General features: G+C 36.0%; 1 protein-coding gene across 2 annotated transcripts; it reads left to right on the forward strand.

The window, feature by feature from the left end:
• The first annotated feature begins 260 nt into the window (after window positions 1-260).
• Window positions 261-23,222, forward strand: Med6 (mediator complex subunit 6). Of its 2 annotated transcripts, XM_046440998.2 has the most exons (8): window positions 263-390; window positions 6,974-7,133; window positions 8,419-8,510; window positions 10,318-10,400; window positions 10,987-11,095; window positions 13,867-13,982; window positions 22,058-22,085; window positions 22,812-23,222. In XM_046440998.2, exons 1-8 carry the CDS (start codon window positions 369-371, stop codon window positions 22,940-22,942), a joined length of 741 nt encoding a protein of 246 aa, XP_046296954.1. In that variant the 5' UTR covers window positions 263-368; the 3' UTR covers window positions 22,943-23,222. The 2 variants fall into 2 exon arrangements, with proteins under 2 accessions (XP_046296955.1, XP_046296954.1); XM_046440999.2 differs by lacking the exon at window positions 13,867-13,982 and having other exon boundaries at window positions 261-390.
• Window positions 23,223-24,900: the final 1,678 nt, after the last annotated feature.

The raw sequence follows: 24,900 nt of genomic DNA on the forward strand, positions 1-24,900 counted from the left end.
TTTGTCGCTGCTGCAGCTGCCTGCCAGCCTTTAGGCGCCCTTTACCCGGCCTGCTCCCGGCTCCCAGCCCCGCCCCTCAGTTCCCGGTCCCCTCCGACCGCCGGCTCCTACCTAACCTTCTACCGCCCCTTGCTCTGGGCTCGCGGCTACTACCACTGAGCCACGCCCCCTTCCTCCCAGCCCGGCTCCCACCTTCCAACCCCGCCTATCTCCTGGCCTAGTCGCTGCTTTGCCCTCTCTTCTCGGCTTCGCGCTCCTAGTCTTAAGTCCCTCCTCACCATCCGTAAAATATTCAACCCTCACATTTTGTCGTAACAGTTCTTACGCTTACTCTGCGCCGGAAGGAGCGTTGGAGTGCTTTTGCTAGTATGGCGGCGGTGGATATCCGAGGTGATTTATCCCGTTATACTTTTTTCCCTGATTGTGGACTGATTTGGGGGTTTGTAGCTCGCAGGGAAAGTTTAGATTCCTTGGTCAGGTCCCTCAGGTTCTTTTGGATCATTTTTATGGACGACCCAAGGCTCTAATCTGGCGAAAAGATAACAAGAGTTTTCCCTCAGTTCTTGACGAGTCTCTTAAAAGCGTTGAAGGGGAGGAATTTGAAGCAACCGTAGGCTTTGAGCCTTCAGAACTGCTGTACTGTTCTACACTTCTATCTCTGCAGCAATACTGGGGCTGTTATATCGGGGCGAAGAGGTGGCCTCTGGGCAGAGGGGAATGGTATAATCAGCCGACTTGATATGATTGATATCTTGGGGGCTTGTCCTGAGGTCACCTTATTTTCCCCCCAGTTCTTTTTATCGGTGCATTATAATTGTACATAATGGTGGGATTTGTTGTTACATATTCGTTATGCACAGATTATAACAATATAATTTGGCTAATATGACTCCTCGACACTTCCTCCTGCCTCCCCGCCTCTTACTCTCTTGTTAACTTCCTCTGTTCTACTGATCTCCCGATTTTCATGAGATTCTCTCCCCTCTTTTCCTTTTTCCTCTTTTGCTTCCACATATGAGAGAGAACATACGACCCCTTCACCTTATTTGGCTTAACATGATGATATTTAGTTCCATCTATTTTCCTGCAAATGACATAATTTTATTTTTCTTTATGTGCTGGGGTCCTGTCCTAGTGGGGTCCAGGGAGTCCTGAAGGATGAGTGGCGTCCGCGAAAAGATGAGACAGGAGTCGTTCCATTGGAGCAATCTCCAGAGAGAGAGCTCTAATGCAGCTTTCTCTGGGTCATCTTTTATTACAATTTTTCTCATCATTATAGATTCAGAATACGTCATTGATTATATAATTTAAAACTTTGCCAAGACATGACATTTCCTTAACCATGATTGGGAGTACAAGAAAAATGTAACATTAATTTACATTTTTCCAGGATATGATCTTTAGTTATTTAATTATTAAAAGTACAGAATCATTAATAAAATACGTCACTAATTTACATTTTTCAGATTTTCCCAAGATTTACTATTTTCCCCAAGATATGCTATTTTCTTATTAACTAATGCCAAACTACTCAACCAGACTCTAAGTCTCCTAACCAATCATTAACCTTTAAGTTTAAAGTACACTTGTACTTTATCTAAAATTCCCATCTAAAGAAGTCCCCTTAAATCTTATACTTAAAACATCCTAAAGTTTATAAATCATTTTTTAAAACATATCAGAAACCCATACAACTAAAAACTTAAGAATTTCTAAACTTAAGAATCTAAATAAAATAATATTTCTATCATTATTCTGAAACTGTGTCTTATAAAGCTATTTTAATTCCTAAATTTATTCTCATAAAACTGGTTGAGCTGCTTTCTCAAAGAGTTTCTTTGTTTCTCAGTCAAGGTGCACCAGTTCTCATATCTTTATAATCTTTCTCAATAGAAAGTAAGTTCTAAACATCAATCCACTTTCCACCAATATTAACTGTGCTCATCATAAATCCTTATGTAAAGTAAAAAAAAGGTTTATAAAAAGAGAAGAATATATCTTTATATGTTTTAACTTTCCTAAGTGTATAATATAACTTTCCTTAATCAAAAATGAGACTACATGTGGTGAGCTTTGTAAAATAAGCATAATGATTAGGTTTTCTAAGAGGCCGGAAATATGGGCTTGGGTTCTAGTTGATATAATCAATGTGATGCCTAAAATTCTCATGACCTTTCAGAGGATGATTGTTGTCCATTATCAGATTTGTCCTCAATGTACTGAGATAGAAGAACAGCCTTCTACTTTGTCCTTGATATGCTGAGGGGTAGTAGAACAGCCTCCAAGGCATGAACTACCTGTTATTTTTCAGCCATCTGAAATTTAATTTGTTTGGCATTTAACATGCTCATGCCTCCTGTCAGGAACATAAGCATGAAAATGAAAAGTCCCAGTTACATTAAAAAAAAAAAAAAAAAAAAAAGGGTCTCATGGTTTTGGTTTCCCACCAACCAGCGCGGCTTTGTCAGCATTCATCCTCACTGTGACCCTGACAAGACAGTGGGAGAGCCACTTTGCTAGCTCTTTTTCTCACTGTGACCCTGTCAAGACAGTGAGTGGGGGATCGCCTTCACCATTTATGGCTGAATAAAACTCCACTGTGTATACAAACCACGTTTTCTTTATGCATTTATCTATCGACGGACATATAGCATGGTTCTAGAGTTTATAGCTATTATGAATTGTGCTGCTATAACATGGGTATGCGTGTAGCACTATAGTAGAATGACTTTAACTCTTTAGAATAAATATCCAGGAGTGGTATAGCTGGGTCATTTGGTGGTTCCCTGTCTAGTGTTTTCAGGAATCTCCGTACTGATTTTTATAGTGGTTGTACTAATTTACAGTCCCACCAACAGTATAAATGTGTCCCTTTTCCTCCACATACTCTCCAGCATTTATTATTTGTATTCTTGATGACTGCCCTTCCGACTGGTGTGAAGTTAAATCTCAATGTAATTTTGATTTACATTTCCCAAATTGCTAATGAGATTGAACATTTTCTCATATATTTGTTGGCCATTTATGTTTCTTTTGAGAAATTTTTATTTGCCCATTTAGTAATTTTTTTTTTTTTTTTTTGGTGTTGAGGTCTTTATATATTCTAGATGTTAATCCTCTATCAGAAAAGTAGCTAGAAAAGACTTTCCCATTCTGTAGGTTCTCTATTAACATTCATAATTGTTTCTTTTGCTGTGAAAGTGTTTTAATTTGATGCCATCCCACTTATTAACTCTTAGCATTATTTTTCCTATGGGAAAGTTGTTGCCTGTTCCTGTATGCTGAGTTATTGACCCTGTGTTTTCTTCTAGAAGCGGCATGGTTTCTGGTCTACTTCCTAGGTCTTTGATCCATTTTGGGTTGATTTTTGTGCTCGGTGAGAGATAAAGGTTTAGTCTTATTCTTCTACATATGGATAACCAGATTTCCCAGCACCATTTGTTAAAATGACTGTCTTTTCTCTCATGTACGTTTTTGTTGGGCCACTTTATTCTTTAGGTCATACCCCATGTGTGTCTGGATGGGAAGTGTTTCTGTGGTAAATTTTATTTTTGGGTTTGTAATACCTTCCATTGAACACCCACTAGTTATTGAGGGCAGGGTTGTTTCTTTTTCACAGCTGAACAGTAGAGGCATTCAAATATTTGTTCTATTAGTGAGTAAACATATGGAGATGTGACCTCTTAATTGCTTCCTTGATCTTGGGTAGCAGGAAGACTTTTTTTTTTTTTTTTTTGGTTTATACTTGATTTTTGAAATGCTTGTGAGGCTGAGAGGCGCCTTTTTCTATGTTAATCAAATTGAGGTCTAGAAGACTTACTGATAGTTCTTTAGTGATCGTCAGCATTTCTGGATCATGTTTTTTACCTGTTTGTCTTTCATTGTAAGTGATCATTTCAAATGCCTACTTTGGTTACTTTCAGTTTGTTAGAATGCTGTACTTGAGCTATGTCAAAAGGCTGTTTTGCTGATGAGAGAAACGTTTATTCCATACGACTATATTCAGATGTTTGGCTTTTGTGATGTTTTACTTTTTATTTAGATTTGTTAGGGTCATAGTAAAGGCTCTAAGATAGAAGTGTATCGTGTATTAGAGGAACAGCAAGAAGGTTGGTATAGCTAGGGGTGAAATAGAGATGATGTGGGAAGGAGATTGGATTAGAGGGGTGTCAGACTGGGGTAAGGTCTTTGGCTTTTCCTCTGAGTGAAATGGAGAGTCATGGAAGGGTTTCACTAGAGGGATGACCTGTTCTAACGACTTCTTCTTTTTTTTTCTTTCTCCTAAAAAAAATCACTTTGGCTGCTGAAAGCATTGAAGGAGGTCAAGAGTAGAATTAGAGAAATCCGTTAGTAGGCCACTTCTGCAATATGTGGCAATTAGGAGGTAGTTTTAAAGTAGAGTGTAACAATGAAGGTAGTAAGAAGTGGTTGCAGTCTTTATAAGGCTGTAGTCACAGATACTTTCCAAGTAGAAATAGATAATTATGTGGTTTTCTAGCTGTAGCCCGTATTCTTAATATCAACCATTTTGAAGATAAACATTCTTGAATATTGGAGTCTGTGTTAATGAGTTGAAAAAGATGTATGATTACTAAAGCACATCATACTTGTCCTTGGCCCTCAGTCGTGAACTAATAAGCATTTGCTCATTACTGTGAATCAGGTCCTGTGAAAGTTGCTGATGAGTAAAAACTCAAAAGAGTTTAATGGAAGCACATTTGTATTTCCGAGTTACAGGTATTAATAACAAAAACGTGCAAAAATTGCTGTTAAGGACAGAGAAAAAGCTGCCACCACCATCAACATATTTGAAATTTATTGGGCTATTACAGTGTGCTAAGTGTTTTACATATATAGTCTAGTATGTATAATTATAGATCCTACCTACCAACAATTATGGAGAATTAATAGGTAAGGATTTAAAATGATGAGAGCCTGGTAGAGAAGACAGTGGCAATGCTTAGAAAAGTAAAGACACACAAGAAACATTTTTAGGGAGAAAAAGAGACAATTTTCCTTGGAAATTAAAAGAAATGTGTAAGTAATTTTGTTATAAATAAACTTAATAATTGAACCATTGAATTTAAAGCTAATGATTATCCTAAATTGCCTTGCATTAGAAAAAACATCATTTTCAGAAAATGTTATTTCTTGTTCTGTTGTATATTTAGTTATGGCATGATATATTGATGATGAACATACTAATTATTTGGTCATCAGCATACTTCATCTGTTTGTCTCCACCTATGTTTTAGATCACACAAAGCATAGTTTACATTTTTACTTAAAATAAATATTTGAACTTTTTTTCATTTGATTTATTTTGCTCAGCATTGCTTGTCACCTTGAATTTCTTCTGACTTCTTTAAAGATACCAGAAGCAATTGCAATATAGGGGATGCTGAAGTTTTTCAACTAGTATTATATAGATTTTTTTTTTTTTTTTTTTTGGTACCAGGGATTGAACCCATGGGTACTTAACCACTGAGCCACATCTCCAGCCCTTTTTATATTTTATTTTGAGATAGGGTCTCACCGAGTTGCTTAGGGCCTCGCTAAGTTGCTGAGGCTGACTTTGAACTTGGGATCCTCCTGCCTCAGCCTCCAAGCGCTGGGATTACAGGTGTGTGCCACCATACCCAGGTTATATAGGTATTTTGATATTCACGATTTAGGCCTATTTATCATAGTCAGTAGACAATAAAAAGTCATTCATTCAAGGTGTCTATTTACTATGTCTTTTTAAAATTTAATTAATTCTACTCTGAAATATGAAACGATGTGATTATAAGAAGGGAATTTTACCTAATCATTTGCCCCCTAATTTTGACACGTTATCATCTTGTCTATAATAATAGCTCCTAAACTTATTTGTTCCTATTGAGAGATCTCAAACTGTTGGCTGTGAATGTGTTTGAAATTTTTGAATTATATGCCAACAAATAAAAACTCAAAATTTACCTTTTGGAGGGGAGGGTATTGGAGGTTGAACCTGGGGGTGCTTTACCACTGAGCTGCATGCCCAGCCCTTTTTTTTTTTTTTTTTTTTCGTTTTTCACTTTGAGACAGGATCTAGGTTACCTAGGCCTCAAAACTTGTGATCCTCTTACCTCAGCATTCCGAGTAAAACTGGGATTACAGGGATATGCCACCGTGCCTGGCAGGATTTCCAATTAAAATATATATATAGGGACTGGGGATGTGGCTCAAGTGGTAGCACGCTCGCCTGGCATGCGTGCGGCCCGGGTTCAATCCTTAGCACCACATAGAAACAAAGATGTTATGTCCACTGAAAACTAAAAAATAAATATTAAAAAATTCTCTCTCTCTCTCTCTCTTTTTAAAAAATATATATTTTAGTTGTAGATGGTCACAATAACTTTTATTTATTTTTATGTAGTGTTGAGGAACAAATACAGGGCCTCACACATTCTAGGCAAGCACTCTATCACTGAGCTACAACCCCAGCCCCAGGATTTCCAATTTTAAAAGAACTTTCTGGATCTCTAATCTTAATATTCCCTCACTTAATCAAATTACTCTTTAAACATATTTTACGTATTCATGTATATACTATGTAAAGTAAAAATATATTAAACATATGCATATATTTTCATACCTTCCTGTGTTCTTTGCTTGTACCTTTTCCTCCATGTGATTCTCTGTTCTTTAATATAAAAGAGCTAAAACCCACCTCCCCTCAATGAAAAATCTAGGTATTCCCTAGGTATTCTTATCCTTCCTTGGTGCTTTCAAATTATTCATACCCTAATTCTAATACTTAGATATTCTAACACTTTATTTTGTGTTGTCATTGTTTTCTTGCATATTTCTCTCTTCTGTTTAGTACATAGATTAGTATTCATGTTATTCTTTTATTCATGGTGCCTGCTATATTAGATGCATAAGGATGTCTCGGATTAGATTCTTCTGCTTTTCTAATTCTTTATTATTATTTTTTTCCCCCCTGTAGATAATCTCCTGGGAATCTCTTGGGTTGACAGCTCTTGGATCCCCATTTTGAACAGTGGTAGTGTCCTGGATTACTTTTCAGAAAGAAGTAATCCTTTTTATGACAGGACATGTAATAATGAAGTGGTCAAAATGCAGAGGCTAACATTAGAACACCTGAAGTAAGTTATTTTAAGAAGGTAACATCTTTGCGGACTAGAGATTTTTGTAGTACACATTCTTTTAAGTTGTGGATCATGAAGTACAAGATTTGGTAAAGAAACTGAAATTTTGTGTGCGTTTGTTATAAATATGACATTCAAGGAAATTATTAGAAGTCTCTTGTAACTTATAACTCTTCTAAATAACATAATGTTTACTTAAAATAATAACAAGTTTAAATGTTGCTCTGAGTGTTTTTAGCAATGCAGCTTCTTCTCAATCATACAATTGTGATTATTGTCCCCTTTAAATCTAATTTAATGTTTTCTGGTTTGTAATAGTTTTTTCTCTGTATGACAAATAAAAATATAATTTTAGTTAAACACAAGCAAGATTCTTTAGTCTTAGGATGCAAAATAATCAAGAATTTATTGCTATTAAAACATTTCTGAAACTATATATAATAATTCTGCATTTGTCCCCAAAATACGGTGGGGGTAGGTTTTAGGAAATTAATTTCTATGGCATTTTGAATGGCTTTTTGTTGCAGGTCAAAAAAATGTGTTGGGGTGAGGATAAGATCTTTGGTGTTTTGGATAAAATGTACAGTTGGGTCTTCATGTTTATTTTTTATATATATTTATAGTTCTTGATTAGGAAGCACCATAGTATTTTGAATGCCTTTTTGAAAAAGATACTTTCAGCTCACTTTTCTGCCTGAATTACTCAGATTTAAATTCATGCTGATTTTTAAAAAAATATTTATTTTTAGTTTTTTTTTAAGTGGACACAGTATCTTTATTTTACGTTTATGTGGTGCTGAGGATCAAACTCAGTGCCTCAAGCACTCTACCACTGAGCCACAACCCCAGTCCCTTATGGTGATTTTTTGTAGAAAAATTTTGTTGCTTAAAAATAAATCTTGCCAGGTGTAGTGGCACATGCCTGTAGTCGGTCTTGGGATCAGGGCTGAGGCAGGAAGATTGCAATTTCAAAGCCAGCTTCAGCAACTTAGCAAGGCCCTAAGCAACTCAGTGAGACCCTGTCTCAAAAAATTAGAAAGGACTAGGGATGTGGCTCAGAGGTTAAGCACCCTTGCGTTCAATCCCTGGTACCAAAAACAAAACAAAACAAAACAATCTAACTTTATATCACCTCTCTGGAAAAGCAGCCAGTTCTATTTGACTGCCAGGTTTTAACATCAAACATAGGCAGTTTTAATCCTATTTAAAATGTTGCTGCACTTTTAGATTGTTCTACAAAATTGTAGGCATTCAGAGATCTCTGGGTTTCTCTCTGTTTTAGTCAGATGGTTGGAGTCGAGTATATCCTTTTACATGCTCAGGAGCCCATTCTTTTCATCATTCGGAAGCAACAGCGGCAGTCCCCTGCTCAAGGTAAGATATGTAAACTTCAGGCATTGTTTTCTTTAAAAATACCATTATTTATTTCTTATTTTTTGGATTGAGTTCTGTTTGCTGAGTCCCCAGGATCACATAATTTTCAGTATGTTGCTAGGTAGACCCATCAGACTCAGCTTGTGATTGTACTCATGGCTAAGATTTGTTATGACTACACAGTCATAACATAAGAATATGAATATATATTCATATTATATATGAATATATATGTGTGTGTGTGTGTATATATATATATATAAACATAAATAAGAATGCACAACCAGATTAGTAATGAAAAAAGATAAGGGAGAGTCTATATGAATCTGTGTGCAAATTTTCTGTGCTTTCCCTCTTGTGAGGAACCACACTAAGTGTGCTCTCCATTCACCAGTGAGATGTAGTCACATGTTTGTGTCTGCTCAGAGAAACCCATTTGAGACTCTGGACCCAGAATATTTTTTTGAGGATTCATCAAATAGGCATCCTCTACAGAATTCCAGACTCCCAGAAGGAAATCAGGTGCCTGCATACTCACTGTACATTTTTTCTGAGTAGGCTGGTAAAGCAGGCATAACTCTCTTTTAGGAAATGTTTAAAAAGCCATGCTGGGGCTTTTGCAACATGCCCAAGGACACTAATCGAATAAGAGGCCAGGTAGTGCTGTCTCAGCTATAACTCCCAATTAGATACCCTCATCAAGACATTTAGAAATAACTCTTAGTATTGATTTCAGAGAATGACTTGCTAAAGAGGTTGTGGTTCCAGAATCCAATTTAGTTTCAAAATGCAGGCGTTACAGAGAATCAGAGAACCTTGGAAGAAAGTCAAGACCATATGAAAGAATTCAGAATATAGAAGCTGCATAGAATGGCATCTGGCTAAATAGCAGCTGTCATATTCCTTAGGACTCAGCCCTGGGGTAATCTTTTGCTTTAAAGGTTTTACTCCCAAAAGTTAGGTTGAATGACCAGAGCATCAGCAGTACTTGGAAACTTGTTAGAAATGCAATATGCCTACCAAATCAGCATCTCATTTTAAAGAGATCCAGATGCACATTAAACTGATTTAATGTGATTCAGATGTATTTATTTGACAAGCACTGCTGTTGTGTAAGAGTCGACATATTTTTTTTCTGTGAAGAGCCAGAGAGTAAATTATTTTTTATTTTGTACTGGGGATTGAACCCAAGAGCGCTTTACCACTGAAATTACATCCTTGGCCTTTTTTATTTTGAGACAGAGTCTGAGTTGTCAAGGCTGGCCTTAAACTTAAAATCTTTCTGCCTCTGTCGCTTGAGTTGCTATGATTATAGGCCTATACTACCTGGCCAAGAGTAACTTTTTTAGGCTTTGTAGGCCTTAGACTCTGACAGATTTTCAACTTTTTTTTTTTTGAACTGGGGATTGAACTCAGGGGAACTCAACCAGTGAGCCACATCTCCATCCCTATTTTGTATTTTATTTAGAGATAGGCTCTCACTGAGTTGCTTAGCGCCTCGCTGTTGCTGAGGCTGGCTCTGAACTCATGGTAGTCCTGTTTCAGCCTCCTGAGCCACTGGGATCACAGGTATGCGCCACCACGCCCAGCCAGATTTGCAGCTATTGCCAAAGCAGCCATAGGTAATATGTAATGAATGGTTATGTCTGTTTTCCAGTACCACTTTATTTACAAAAACAGGAATTGCCAAACCTTGCTTAAGATGCAATATGGCAAATGTCAAATTTTAGTTGTTCTTTTTTGTGAAAATCTAGCAGTTTGTGCTCATAGCTGGTTCATAAACATTTTTTTTTCCCTTATGCTTTAGTTATCCCACTAGCTGATTACTATATCATTGCTGGAGTGATCTATCAGGCACCAGACTTGGGATCAGTTATAAACTCCAGAGTGGTAAGTGTTCTTAACACAAAAGAAAACTTTCAGTTTAGCTGCCCTGTTTCTAAGAATCAAGTAGGAGCTCTTTTGTGTAAGTGGTATAAAGTACTATTGGAATGTCTTGAACATTGTTTACTTTAGGCCAAATCAATACTAATACACACAGTTGGCCTTCTGTATTCACAGTTTCACATCCATGGATTTAACCACTGTACAATGAAAATACATTAAAAAAAAAGAAATACACCTGTGCTGAACACATACAGATTATTTTCTTGTCATTATTTCCCTAATAATACATTATAATAACTATTTACATAACATTATAACATTCTGATAAGTATTCTAAAAATGAGTTAAAGTATATAGGAATGTGTATGTAGGTTATAATTCATTTTATATAAAGAATTTGAGTATATATGAATTTGGTATCTGAGAAGTCCTGGAACCAATACAGTATAGCTCTAGTTATATACTAATTTAATTAAGTTCTAAAAAGTACACAGTTGCTATCTTTGCATATGTAACATTTTGTGACTATTTACTTTTGGAAATTTGGTTGACCTAGTAAGAAATTTAGAATTTGTTTTCTTATTACAAGCTTACTGCAGTGCATGGCATCCAGTCAGCTTTTGATGAAGCTATGTCATACTGTCGATATCATCCTTCTAAAGGATATTGGTGGCACTTCAAAGATCATGAAGAGCAAGGTACGTAGAACACCTAAGTCCTTCTAAAATGGTTTTTGAGCCTCTAAGGATGAAACTTTTTTTTTTTTTTGTGTGTGGTGCTAGGTTTGAACCCAGGGGTGTTCTACAACTGAGCTACATCCCTAGCCCTTTTTATTTTTATCTTGAGACAGGGTCTAAATTGCTGAAGCTGGTTTTGAACTTGTGATTCTCTAGCCTCAACCTTCAGAGTCTCTGGAAATACAGAAGCTGTTTTCTTTAGGATGATGACTATTAACGTTTTTCAGGTGTGCTTTACTTAAAGGGTAGTGACATTGTTACAGTTGTGATTCATATACTACATGTGGTAATAAAAAGTTTCATATAGAAACATAATTTATTCTGATAGATAGCTGATAATCTTTGTGAAGGTGATTCAAGGTTTTGAAATATTTGGAGCATAAAGAGGAGAAACAGTGATGAAGGAAAGCAAAGATGTTTCCTACTTACCTAACTATTGAGTCATCTTGGAATTTGGAACCCTTTATCTTCCACTCTTCAAAGTGGGGAATAGAGGTGTTGCCTTTAGATCTCTATTTCCAGATGACCAGGCTGTTTTCTGATGATTCTATGTTATCATCTGTCATAGTATTAGGTTCCCTAGTTCCCATGGTTGCTTACCTATTACTGTTCTTGTGTTAGTCAGCTTTGTGTTGCTGTGACCAAAATACCCAACAAGAACAACTTACGGGAGGAAAACTTTATTTTTAGCTCACAGTTTTAGAGATTTAGGCCATGGTCAGCAGACTTCATTACTCCAGACCCAATGTGGGGCAGAATATTATGGCTGGAGGGCAGTAGCGGAGGATAATTGTTTACCTCATGGCTGCAGAGAAGCAAAGAGTGGAGAGGAGCTGCAAGGAAGATGAACCTTTCTAGAGTACTCCCTCAGTGACCCACCTCCTCAAGTCAAGTCCTATCAGCCTACAGTTAACACAAGGTTAGTCTACTCAAACTATGATGGACCAGTTAGGTTATAGCTTTCATAATCTAATCATTTTATCTCAGAATATTCCTGCATTAACCCAGGAGCTGTTGGGGACATCTCATATTCAAACTATAACACTTTTCCACCATATTTTACCAGGAAAACCTATTCCCAGAAATGTGTTTTTATATCTGGCTTTTCCTTCTCTGAGCATGACAACTCATAATACATTACTATGGGAAAGGTAGCCATTATATAGAATTCAGACCTTTGGAATGGTTTTCAGATATAGTTATTTTAATTCCTAATAGTAGCTGTAGGCAACAACATTTGATGTTGGAAAGTTTGTCTTAGTTGTCCCATGGGCTATTTTACCTTACCTTAAGAAAGTTTGGACTAATACTTATCTGGAATCCTTCATTAAGAGATAGTTCCCCAATATCCTTCCTGCTACCAGTGCAAATCTCATATGTGAATAACTTTACAATTTCTCTTAGGTTCTTTTTTTTTTTTCTCCTTGTTTTTGTGATCTGTTTTTGTTTTGTTCAGTGGATCACAGTCTTTATAATTGAGCATGGTAACTTAAGTTTGTGAAACATGCTTATTCCATTTGCTGCTAGAAGATTTTTTGGAAAAAGATCACACAATATGCTAACAATATACAAAAACAATTTCAGACCAATAATCTGGATTGTAATTTAGGTAATTAAAGCTTAAAACAGTCTACCCATGTTTATATACTGAAACTGCGTATCTTTAAAAGATATGTATGTCAGCTTCTTAAGTTTTAGAATTGAACATCATTTGCTAGGCATGGTGATGAACTCCAGTAATCCTAGTTACTTGGAATACTGAGGCAGGAGGATAGCAAATTTAAGGTAAGCCTTGCCATCTTTGTAAGACCCTGTCTCAAAATGGAAAAATAAAAGGACTGGTATTATGGTTTGGATATCAGGTGTCCCCCAAAAGCTTACATAAAAGACAGTGCAAGAAGGTTCCAAGGAGAAATGATTGGATTTGAGAGTCTTAACCCAATCAAATTGATAGGGATTGAGTGGTAGGGTGAGGCTGGAGGAAGGGGGAATTGGGGTGTGGCTTTGGGATATACATTTGTATCTGGCAAGTGGAGAACTCTTTCTCTGCTTTCTGATCATCATGTGAGTTGCTTCCCCCTGCCACACTCTTCCACCATGATGTTCTGCATTTTATCAAGCCCCCAGGAATGGAACTGGCCTTCTATGGACTAAGGCCTCTAACACTGTGAGCCCTCAAATAAACTGTTCCTCCTCTACAGTTTTGATGGTCAGGTCCTTTAGTTACAGCAGCAATAAATAAGTACATACATATATACATACATACATACTGACTAAAACAACTGGGAATGCAGCTCAGAGGAAGAACACACCTGGGTTCAATATCCTCAGTATTTTTGCCAAAAAAGAAGAAAAATTCATTATTATGTGCTGTGTTTAGCATATATGGGGAATTGTGTTGGTATAGCAGCCATTGAAAATAATGATGTTTGAGCCTTGTGTGGTGGTGGATGCCTATAATCCCAGTCACTCAGGAGGCTGAGGCAGGAGGATCACAAGTGTCAGGGCAATCTCAGCAATTTAGCAAGGGCCTAAGCAACCTATTGAGCCTCTGTCTCAGAATAAAAAATAAAAAGGGTTGGGGATGGGTGAAGCAGTCCTGGGTTTAATCTCTAATACCCCTCCCCCACCACAACAATGAAGTTCAAATATTTCTAAGTGGGTCAAGATTTGTAAGATGACACAACAAACTGATTAGGCAATGTTTTGATTTGGATTTCATATTTTAATAGATAAAGTCAAGCCTAAAGCCAAAAGGAAAGAAGAACCAAGCTCTATTTTTCAGAGACAGCGTGTGGATGCTTTACTTGTAGATCTTAGACAGAAATTTCCACCCAAGTTTGTGCAGGTAATGACTATGTGTGGCTAATTTTAATTTGACATTTTTTTTGGTGACATACATGTTTATTTTAAATTGACAACTGTTTCAAGTATGACCTAAAATGACTGGTTTTCCTGAGTAGTTAAAAAATTACCTCTGAATCAAAGGGAAGGTATCAGAAGACTAAATGGAAGAAATGAATAAAAGGAGTTGTGTTCCTTACTAAATCTTGCAAACTATGAGGCTGGCATGTAGATAATACTCTAATTCAAAAAGTGACAAAATTAGAATATAAAACTCATATTCTTTTCACTCTACAAGCTGACTTTCTAGCCTGTTATAGTAGATATTAAGCTCCTTAAATGATGGAATTCTTTTGTAACAAAAAATAATAGGTGGGGCAAGGTGGTGCACACTTGTAATCCCAGCAGCTTGGGAGGCTGAGACAGGAGGATTTTGAGTTCAAAGTCATCCTCAGAAAAAGCAAAGTGCAGGACTGGAGTTGTGGCTCAGTGGTATAGCGCTTGCCTAGCATGTGTGAGGCCCTGGGTTCGATCCTCAGCACCATATAAAGATAAATAAATAAAGGTATTGTGTCCATCTACAACTGAAAACAAACAAACAAACAAAAAAGTGTTAGGGCTAGGGTTGTGGCTCAGTGACAGAGTGCTTGCCTAGCATGTGTGAGGCCCTTGGTTCGATTCTCAGCACCATATAGAAATAAATAAATTAAAGGTTCACCACCAACTAAAAAAATATTTAAAAAAAAAATAAAGCCAGGTGCTAAGCAACTCAGTGAGATCCTGTCTCTAACTGAAATACAAAATAGGGCTGGGGATGTGGCTCAGTGGTTGAGTGCCCCTGAGTTCAATCCTTGATATTCCCCCAAAACTAATAGAACGTTTGTGATAGAGGGTTTGGTCTAGTAAAGGGGTAAGTGGGAATACTAACTGAGTTACACCATATTGGTATTTAAGTTATATGAATTCCACAGTGTGGTATATATATTACTATTGTGGTTACAATAGTAAATCCATCTGCCGTCCCACTAAATGAACTTTTAAAATGAAGTGGTTAAGAGATGGATTATATGAATATGTCATTTTCATGGTTAGTCTTTGTTCTTATGGAACTTTATAGGATTGTGTATATCTACGATAGTGTATACTGTTGTTCCTTGAAGCTATTTAAAGGATTTTCAAAGGTAGTTTTAAATTAAATGAAGTGTTTCATACTATGGGATGACTTTAGAGTAGATCTCCCCTTCCTCTTTTGCAGACCTTTTATAGTGAGAAACATGTGTTATTGGAATGGTTATGTGGTAGTGAAGGGAGCAGAGGATGCAAATTGGAATATAGGACAAGAAAGCCTGTTTAGAAAAATCTGGTGAATTATATTTGAAAATGGAACAATGTTTGTTGAGGAAGTAAATGAATGAATTATAGCTGTATGCCAGGTGATGAGCAACCACTATAGGATTTAAGAGGTTAGTTGTGGTTGGCCATTTATTCAGTGAGTATTTGCCAAATAGACTGAGGGAGGAACACCTGGATGTTCAGTGTTCAGTACAGTAGCCACTGGGCACATGTATTGAGCATTGGAAACACAGCTAGTCCAGATTGAATTGTGATATAAATGTAAAATGTACTAGATTTTAAAGACAAACCAAAACAAATTTTTTAGATGTATTTCATCAAATGAAATATAATAATCTTGTTTCTTTTTAAAAATGTGACTAAGAAATTTAAAATTGGGCTGGGATTGTGACCCCATGGTAGAATGCTTGCCTAGCATGTATGAGGCACTAGGCGATCCTCAGCACCACACAAATAATAAAATAAAGGTATTGTGCCCATCTACAACTAAAACAGTATATATATTAAAAAGAAATTTAAAATTACAGATATAACTTGCATTTGTAACTCATTTCTTTTGATCTAATTAGTTATACATGACACTAGAATATATTTTGATACATCATACATAAATGTAGTATAACTTCTCATTCATCTGGTTTACAGATGTAAAGTTACACAGGTCATGTAATCATATGTGCACATAGGGTAATAATGTCCAATTTATTCTATCAATCCTACCCTTGTGCCCCCTTCCCTCCCTTCACTCCTCTCTATCTAGTCCAAAATACCTCTATTTCCCCTGCTCCCCCTTATTGTGAATTAACATCTATATAACAGAGAAATATTCAGCTTTTGATTCTTTGGGTGGTTTTGCTTAGTATGATATTCTCCAGTTCTATCCATTTACTGGCAAATGCCATAATTTCATTCTTCTTTAAAGATGAATACTATTCTGTTGTGCATATATTCCACAATTTCTTTAACCATTCATCTGTTGAAAAGCACCTAGATTGGTTTCATAGTTTAGCTATTGTGAATTGAGCTGCTGTGAACACTGATGTTTCCCTCATTTCTTTTGAGTAATGCTGATCTAAAAAATAGTAATAGAAAAACAGAAAGGTGAAGAGTATTAGTAAACATGTGCTGAGAAACTGAAAAATGCTTTGAGGAAGAAAGGGAATAATAATGGAAGATGAGACATCAAAAATGAAGGTAAAATTGAGAATGATTTTGTATGCCATGCAAAGAAATTTGGGTTTATTCCTGAAGAACAGGATTCACTATTTTAAACCTATAACTCATTACCACCTCCATAAACATAGCAGGCTTCCAGCTGCATTCAGAGGTACTTGAAGTATTAAAATAATAGCTATTATCATTGGAGATAAGTCAAATCAGTGTTAAATATTGTGTGTGTGTATACATATGCAAACACACATATATACGTTTATATACACAAATACATATTGATAGTTCTGTACATCAAAGTCAGAGCCTTGTGTATACATGCACTCTAACTCAGTTGCATCCCAAGCCCTTTAATGTATACATTTTAAGTGCATACTCCAAAGTACTAGTGTATTAGAATATTTCTCTTCCCTATCTTCAAGGTCACTTTTAGTGACCAGCTAATATTCCTATTACGGCAATAGATACCTAATGGAATTTTTAAAAGTAGTTACAGGAGAGTAATATATAGTAGTCCCCGTATATATGATTTTGCTTTCTGCAGTTTCAGCTATTTCAACCATGGTCTGAAAATATTAAGTGGAAAATTATACAGATAAATAATTTGCAAGTTTTAAATTGCATCCTGTGCTGAGTAGTGTGATGAAATCTTATGCCATTCTGCTGTGTCCCTCCTGGTAAATGATCATTCCTTTGTCCAGTAGATACACACTGTGTGTGCTACTTACCCATTAGTCACTTAGTAGCTGACTTGGTTATCAGTTGTTTCATCACAGTGCTTGTGTTAATGTAACCCTTATTTTACTTAATGTCTCCAAAGCACAAGAATAGTTATGCTGATAGTTTGCATATACTAAAGTAAGCTGTAAAGTGCTTACTTCAAGCGAAAAGATAAAAGTTCTCAACTTAAAGATAATTATATGCTGTGATTGCTAAGATGTATGGTAATAATAGATCTTCTATCTGTGATAATGTGAGGAAGGAAAAGAGAAATTTATGTTAGATTTGCTGTCAAAACTCCAACTGTAATTAAAACAGCAGTGTTTAAGTGCTTAATTAAGATGCAAAAGCCATTAAATTTGTAAGTGGAACATTAGAACACTAAACACATTCTGATGAACATTGTGTTGCACAAGAAAGCACTGAGTCTATATGAAGACTTCAGCAAAGGATCTCCTGAAATTAGTGATACTTAGCCATTTACTGGAAGTAAGGGATGTTTACACAGATTTAGGAATTTGGATTAAAGAATATAAAAATTATTGGAGAGGCTGTTTGCTAGTGAAGAACTTGATTACAGCAGTATTTAACCTGATTTAAGGAGACATATCATGAGAAGGCCAATAGTAGTCTAATACTATGTTAAATTGTTTATGTCATTCACCTCACTTCATATAATATAGGCATCATCTCACATCAAAGAATTGTGAGTATGGTACAGTAAGATTTTTAGAAAGAAGCCACATTCATGTAACTTTTATTATAATATATTGTTTTAATTGTTCTATTTTATTATTACTTATTGTTGTTAATCTCTTATTAAGTTAAACTTTATCATAGGTATTTGTAGGGAAAACATAGTATATATAGGTTTGGTACTACTATAGTTTCAGGCACCCACTGAGGTTCTTGGCAAGTATTTCCTCCAAGGATAAGAGGATGATCATCTTCACTTTGTATTATAGAAAGATAACTAATAACAATGTAGGGGATGCTTAGGAGGCTGAAGTTTGGAGTCAGGGAATTTAGATTGAAGAAAGTCTAAATTTATTCTGTGGACATGGGATAGAGAAGAGACAGATTCAAGAGATATTTCAGTTAGGATATCTTAAATTTGGAGGGTGGGTTTGGTAAGATTGGCATTAAAGATGATTCTGGTGTTTGAGGCCTAGAATTAGACTAGGTATTGCTTGTTAACCAGAATTCAGAATATAGGAAAAACAGTAGATTTTTGTTGAAATATAGTTGTTAGGATTTTGTTTACATTGAATAACCTTCAGAATATTCAGCAACTTCTGTGTTTGGGTTCTGAGGTACTCTGATGAGTGAATACTCTATTTTTCTGGCTGAGAGTCCTGCCTTGAATCATTTATGCTATTCTGTCCTGATGAGCTAGACATAGACTTAGCTCTTCAAACAAAAAAAGCATAATCTTATAGAACATGAAAATTTCAAAAATATACAAAAATAGAATAATGAAAAGCAAGGAACTGGGGATATTGCTCAGTGGTAGAGTGTTTGCCTAGCATGCATGAGGCCTTAGCTTCAATCCCTGGTACCATAAAAAAAGGTGGGGGGGGGGGGGATAGAAATTCCCATGTACCTATTGCCTTGCTTCAACATTTATCAAACATGGTTCATTTTTTTCCACTTCTTCCCAGTTATTTTCAAGCAAACTCCAGTCCTCATATTATTTCAGTAAGTTATTTACATTACATTTTTCTTTTAAAAGGTTTGACAGCATACACACTATGTTGTCATTTTCTTGAACCCCACATTTCTTTTAACTATGCAGGGGTCAATGGCTAACTCCCCCCAAAAGAATATGTAACAAAAATAGGAAAATGATGGCTATCTCTAGAACTACCAAAAACTTTCTTGCTTAAACCTAGAGATGCAAATAATCCTAGGACCACTTTTAGCTCATTTGAACTCCTGTTTACCCACAGTGTTGCCTCAAATAACTCACTCGCAGGTCAGCATGAGCAAAGAAAAACAAGCAGAAGAAGCAGAAGAAAAAAAATCTCCTTTATTTTATACAGCAGTCTTTTTATAGTATTGTGAACAAAGAAGGCAGCCTTCCAACAGCAATAAATCAGGTCTTTAGGCTAGCTAAACATAGTATACAGAAGTAACTTTCTAATCAGAAGTGACTTGCTTAATGGCTTAATCTACTCTTGGGCCAGAGCATTCTGAGCTCTGCTCTTTGTTAAGAATAGATAAAAATTTTCTTAGCACCCTCCTAGCTCACTTGACAGAACATCCCGTTTTCGGGAAAGCCCTGCCAAGGACAGCAAACATCTCATTTTCAAGCATTTTTGCTGTTACCTTATCTAAACCTGATGGAACATCCCTTTTGTGGGCAGGCTCCATCAAAGACAGCAAACATCTTGTGTGCAAGTATGCTTGCCATTACCTTATCTAGACCTTGACAGAACATCCCGTTTGCAGGCAGGCTCCATCAAGGACAGTAAGCGTTATGTTTTCAAGCTCGCAGTCACATCTGATTCTCTACACAGTGTCTTTTCTAAAATACTTGTAGCTCAGAATTTAACTTCTCCTTATCCATTGTTTTTAACAGCTGGGTTTCTGGTACCCAGGGATATTGATTTATCAGGGGGTGAACAGGAGAATATTGAAGCCTGGACTGCTTCTTTGCTGTCTCCTTTTTCTGAATTTGAATTATTGTTATTGCTGGAGTTAGAATAGTACTGAATATATTTTCAGTAATTTTTTTTGAGAGTCTGCTAGAACACAATAGGATCTTACTTCATTGAGGTTTATCCCAAGTCCTCATTACATTTGATAAGAAAGGCACTCCCATCTTTTTTGCTCACCTCAACATATTCTTCTAGTTTGTCCAGCAGTATTCACTAGAAAACATTAGTCAGTGTAAGTTGGGTGAGTGATGATGTTATTTCAATGTCTTGTAGTGTTCAGATGCTTCAGAGTAGCTATATGAAAATTTTCCCATCTCAATTTTTTTCACTCCTTTCAGTGTTACTCTAAACATTTCCTTCTATACATTTAAAGTGATAAAAATTATTTTTTCCCCAAAGTACTTGAGCAATGTTTAAGTCTTCATATATTCACAAGATAGGTGATATGTGGCTGTGTGTGGGATTCCTCTGCTCACTCCCTTATTTTGGAGATTTGCTAGAATGATTCACAGGACTTGTCATATAGTTGTATTCAATGGCTGATATTTATTACTGTGATATGGTAAGGATATACAGCCAGATCACAAAGGAAAAAGACATAGGTAGAGTGTATAGGATTCCATGTATAGGCTTCCTTGTACTTTTTCCTTCCCATGAGAGGTTATGCAAAATGTACTCCTTTTTCAACAATAAAAATGCAGCAAAATGTATATTTCTGCCCTGGGAAATCCATTAGAGACTCAGCACCTGAGGTTTTTTTGTTGTTTTGTGGTAGGGAAGGAGATGAGTTCAGCATGGACATTCCCTTTGTATAGCACATACCAAAATTCCACAGTTTCTGAAGGAAAGTAGATATTCAGCATAAATTACATTATACAAATAGTCTAGGCACAGCCAGCTACTGTTAACAGGTAGAGGATGGTGGGAACCCTCCCAAAATTAAAGTTCCTAGATATACTAGCCAAGGGCCAACCTTGCAAATCAGGGTTTTCTCAGGATGGCAGTTTCAGGCTTTCCATAGTAACCCTTTTCTGCATAGTGAGTAAAAATATAGAGCTCAGCTTTTGGTCTTGTCGAGTGTAGATGTTCACAGTATTTTCCATTGGAGTGGGCATTTTGGTAGTTGACATCATGAATCTAGAGCATGTGACACCAGAATATGAGTCATGGGAATAGGTAGGAGGATATCTAAATTCAGAAAGAAATCTGGAAAACAGATGAAGGTATTAACTTTAGAAATGAAGAAATTATTTTTTTCTTTTGAGATACTTTAAATGTGTATGTGCATATGCATGTGTGAATGAAAGGTGTAAGTTTGCAAGGAGATTGGAAGTAGTGTTGGCACTTTATTGTTTTGGCATTTTGCTTTTAAACATAGGATGTAAGTGTCACTGGCTTAGAGGGAGTAGTAAGCTGTGAGCCTTGAAGAGGAAGAAGGTATTTTAGAGCATTTAATTTGTGTATTGGACAATGGAACCTAATCAAGTTAAAGAATTTCTTGTTCCTGACCTCTGATGTCCCCATCACTTTTCCCTGCACTTCAGTTGTTTTTGTTTTTGTTTTGGTACTGGGGATTGAGCCCAGGGGTGCTTAATCTGTAAGCCACATCCCTAACCCTTTTATATATTTTATTTAGAGACAGGGTCTTGCTGAGTTGCTTAGGCCCTTGCTATGCACTTTGATTTTTTAATGGATCACTTGCTGCATGCCTTACACTCATAGGAAAATACCTCTTTTCTCTCCTTAGTTCCCATGCTTGCATCCAAACTTTATTCTTTTTATAGTTTATGTCCTCCAAGCAAATAAGCCTCTGGAGTCTTGAAGTCTCCATTATTTTTCTCATTGGATTCTACTTAACTACTATTGTAAAGCATTGTAACCTGCAAGTGGAAGCAGAGGGCTTTGTTAGATGTTCAAGGGTTTTTATGGTTGTTTTATTCTGTTTTAGTTTTATATTTGTCTTTTCTGGAATGGGGTATTCTCGAGAAGTAGAAAATGACAGATTTATTTTTTATGGAACACGAACAGCAATATTTCTTCATGAAATCATTTATAATGCAAATTTGGATGGAGGTGTCATTTTAATAAGATTTGTAAAGTCAAGAAGAAAACTTTGCTAACCTTACTATTCTGTTTCTTCTTTCTTTTCTCCCCCTCCCTGTTTTTTAAATTATAGCAAAAGTCTGGAGAAAAGCCTGTTCCAGGTATGGGTCATCTGATACTCTTACTAAACTTGAAATAGACCAAACAACGTGTTTAATGCATGTGAAATGTGCCATGGTTATTTTTTCTTAGACTCTCCCATTGTAGTTTTTCACTCCTAACGTTTAAGATCTGCTGAATTGCCAGTAGATATTGTATCTGTGATAGCAATACTAGTATTTAAAAGATGAATTAAGTGGAAGGAGTAGATATTGAGGAGGTATGAAGAAGTTGAGGTTATTTGAGGTGGTTTTTTCACTGAAAACAGGAATTAAACTATCAGTGGAACTGATGGAATAATTATGTATCTTAATTATATCTCATACATACATGATATCTGATTTAAATGCCATGTATTCTTCTCTAGTTTTGTACATTTCCTTGAGTTAATAATAGGTTATTAGGTTTATAACCGGAGCTTATTCAGTACAGCTGCCTGAGGAAACAGGTAAATGTGGAAATTGAGATATGCAGTTAAAAGTGAATTTGAGGACTGGGGTTGTGGCTCAGGGGTAGAGTGCTTGTCTGGCATGTGTGAGGTACTGGGTTCAATTCTCAGCACCACATCAAAATAAATGAAAAATAAACATTGTGTTAATCTACAACTAAAGAAAATATTTTTTAATAAAGTGAATTTGAAAGAGTGTTCATATTAACCATTGTCTAAATTTATCTCATTCTTTCATCTTCATTCCTCTAAAAAAAAAAAATCTGCATTTGATGTCCAGTGGATCAAACAAAGAAAGAGGCAGAACCTATACCAGAAACTGTAAAATCAGAGGAGAAGGAAACCACAAAGAATGTCCAACAGACAGTGACCACAAAAGGTCCCCCTGAGAAACGGATGAGACTTCAATGAGAATTGGACAAAAGGGAAGCTTGCAAGACTCCTCGTATCAATTATTATACCTCAGTACTATGGTAGGCTCTTGAGCTTTAAGATACTTGGTCCACAGCTCTCTGATTAGTGTGGAATGTACTTGTTTAAGAAAGGATGTTATCCCCATCTTGCTTTCTATATGACTATTTCCTAAGTATCTTTTGTAACCTTTTATGATCTGGACTTAAGCAGCCTGCTTACTCTCATGTGTACTGGAGTATACACCTTTAAAGACAAAATAAAGGTATTTGTTTGTTCATGGCTTTTTCCTTCTTAGCTATTTGTGAAAATTTTCAGCTGCACTTTTGAGGACATAAAGGATTAATGTTAAATTTTCTTGTATTAGTTGCATATTCCTCAGTATTAAAGTAATTTGGGAGATAAAAGAAAGGAAAAATTTAATTGATATCATCATACTATAGCTGCTACAAGAGTCTTCTGAATTTTGACTCCTTTCTCTATACATAGATAACTTTTTAAACCAGTTTGTAATTATTCTGTTCATATATTTACTTTATCATGTTATTATGCCTGTTCTAAGAATTTCCTTATGTTTACTTAGTTTTTATATAACATCTATTTTTTAAAATTATTGTTTAGTTGGGCTGGGGTTGTGGCTCAGCGGTAGCACGGTCACCTAGCACATGTGAGGCCCTGGGTTCAATCCTCAGCACCACATAAAAAAAAAAAAATCAGTGAAACAAAGGTATTGTGTCCAACTACAACAATATTAAAAAAGTTATTTTTTAGTTGTTAATGGGCCTTTATTTATTTATTTATTTTTTTGTATGTGGTACTGAGAATTGAACCCAGTGCCTCATGCATGCTAGGCAAGCACGCTACCATTGAGCCACAACCTCAGCTCCACAACATCTATTTTAGTGACTGAATAATTCCTCTTAGTGATTGTGTCTCAGGTTTCTTACACTTTTCTTGTGTTCTATTGGGATACTTTAGTGATTATATTTGCGTATAATGCCTTCTCAATGTTTACATTTATATTTTTAGGAAAAATTTCAATATCAAATTATTGGATGTTCTAAATATCACTCGACTCTATATTTTTATTGCTCTAAATCTATATTGCCAAATCTCCCTCCTACTTGGCCATATCACTTTTTTTTTTTCCAAATCACTTTAATGTATAACTTTTAATGTACTATGAAGTCTGTAATTTCTTGAAATTCTCACCTTGCTCTTGTGAAGAGTTGAGTCTATGCTTTCTGTCTTAATTATCTTAGGGATATCTCATTCTTCATCTGTCTACTGGGAGGGATCTAGATATGCAAAATGACTTGTCCAACTCTGTTGCCTCCAGCGGCCGCCCCCATGGGGCAGCCTCTGAAGAGGTGGCCTCCTCCATCAGTGAAAGGTGCCAGATGAGTCAGAGCCAACATGCTTCCAGCGTGTGAATAGCTATTTCCAGTCACCTGCCCTCACCAAGTTGTTTTTCTCAAAAGGTCTGGAGTAATCAAGAAGCAAACTATGAAAGTATCAGGTTAATCCCCTACCACTGAGAATTGTTACTTATATTTTTAGTGCTCAATAAGCAGCAAATACTGTTTTATTATCTAAAGTTATGGAAAAATTTCTCTTCTTTGTTTTCTACTTTTATGAATGTCTGGTTTTCTGTGAGGTTTTTGTTTTTTTAGCTTTTTATTTTGGTAAAATTTTAGATGTACAGGGAAGTTGTGAGAATAGTACAAAGAATTCCTATATATACCATGTACCCCAAATCCCCTTATGATAACATTTTCCATATTTTATCCTTTCCTTTCATTCCCTAGCTCTAACTCTTGTTTTCACTTGCTACTCTGAGTGTGTGTGTAATATGTATTATATACACATACTTTTTTTTAGATTCAGTAGCAGTCATGCCATTTTCCTAAGTACTTAGTCATGCCTAAGTACTTTAGTATGCATTTTGTCAAATCAAA

This window comes from Marmota monax, unplaced genomic scaffold, assembly GCF_021218885.2.
Source record: "Marmota monax isolate L192 unplaced genomic scaffold, Marmota_monax_Labrador192_F-V1.1 WCK01_AAM20220418_F8-fsc00017, whole genome shotgun sequence".
Taxonomy (NCBI): Eukaryota; Metazoa; Chordata; class Mammalia; order Rodentia; family Sciuridae; genus Marmota; species Marmota monax.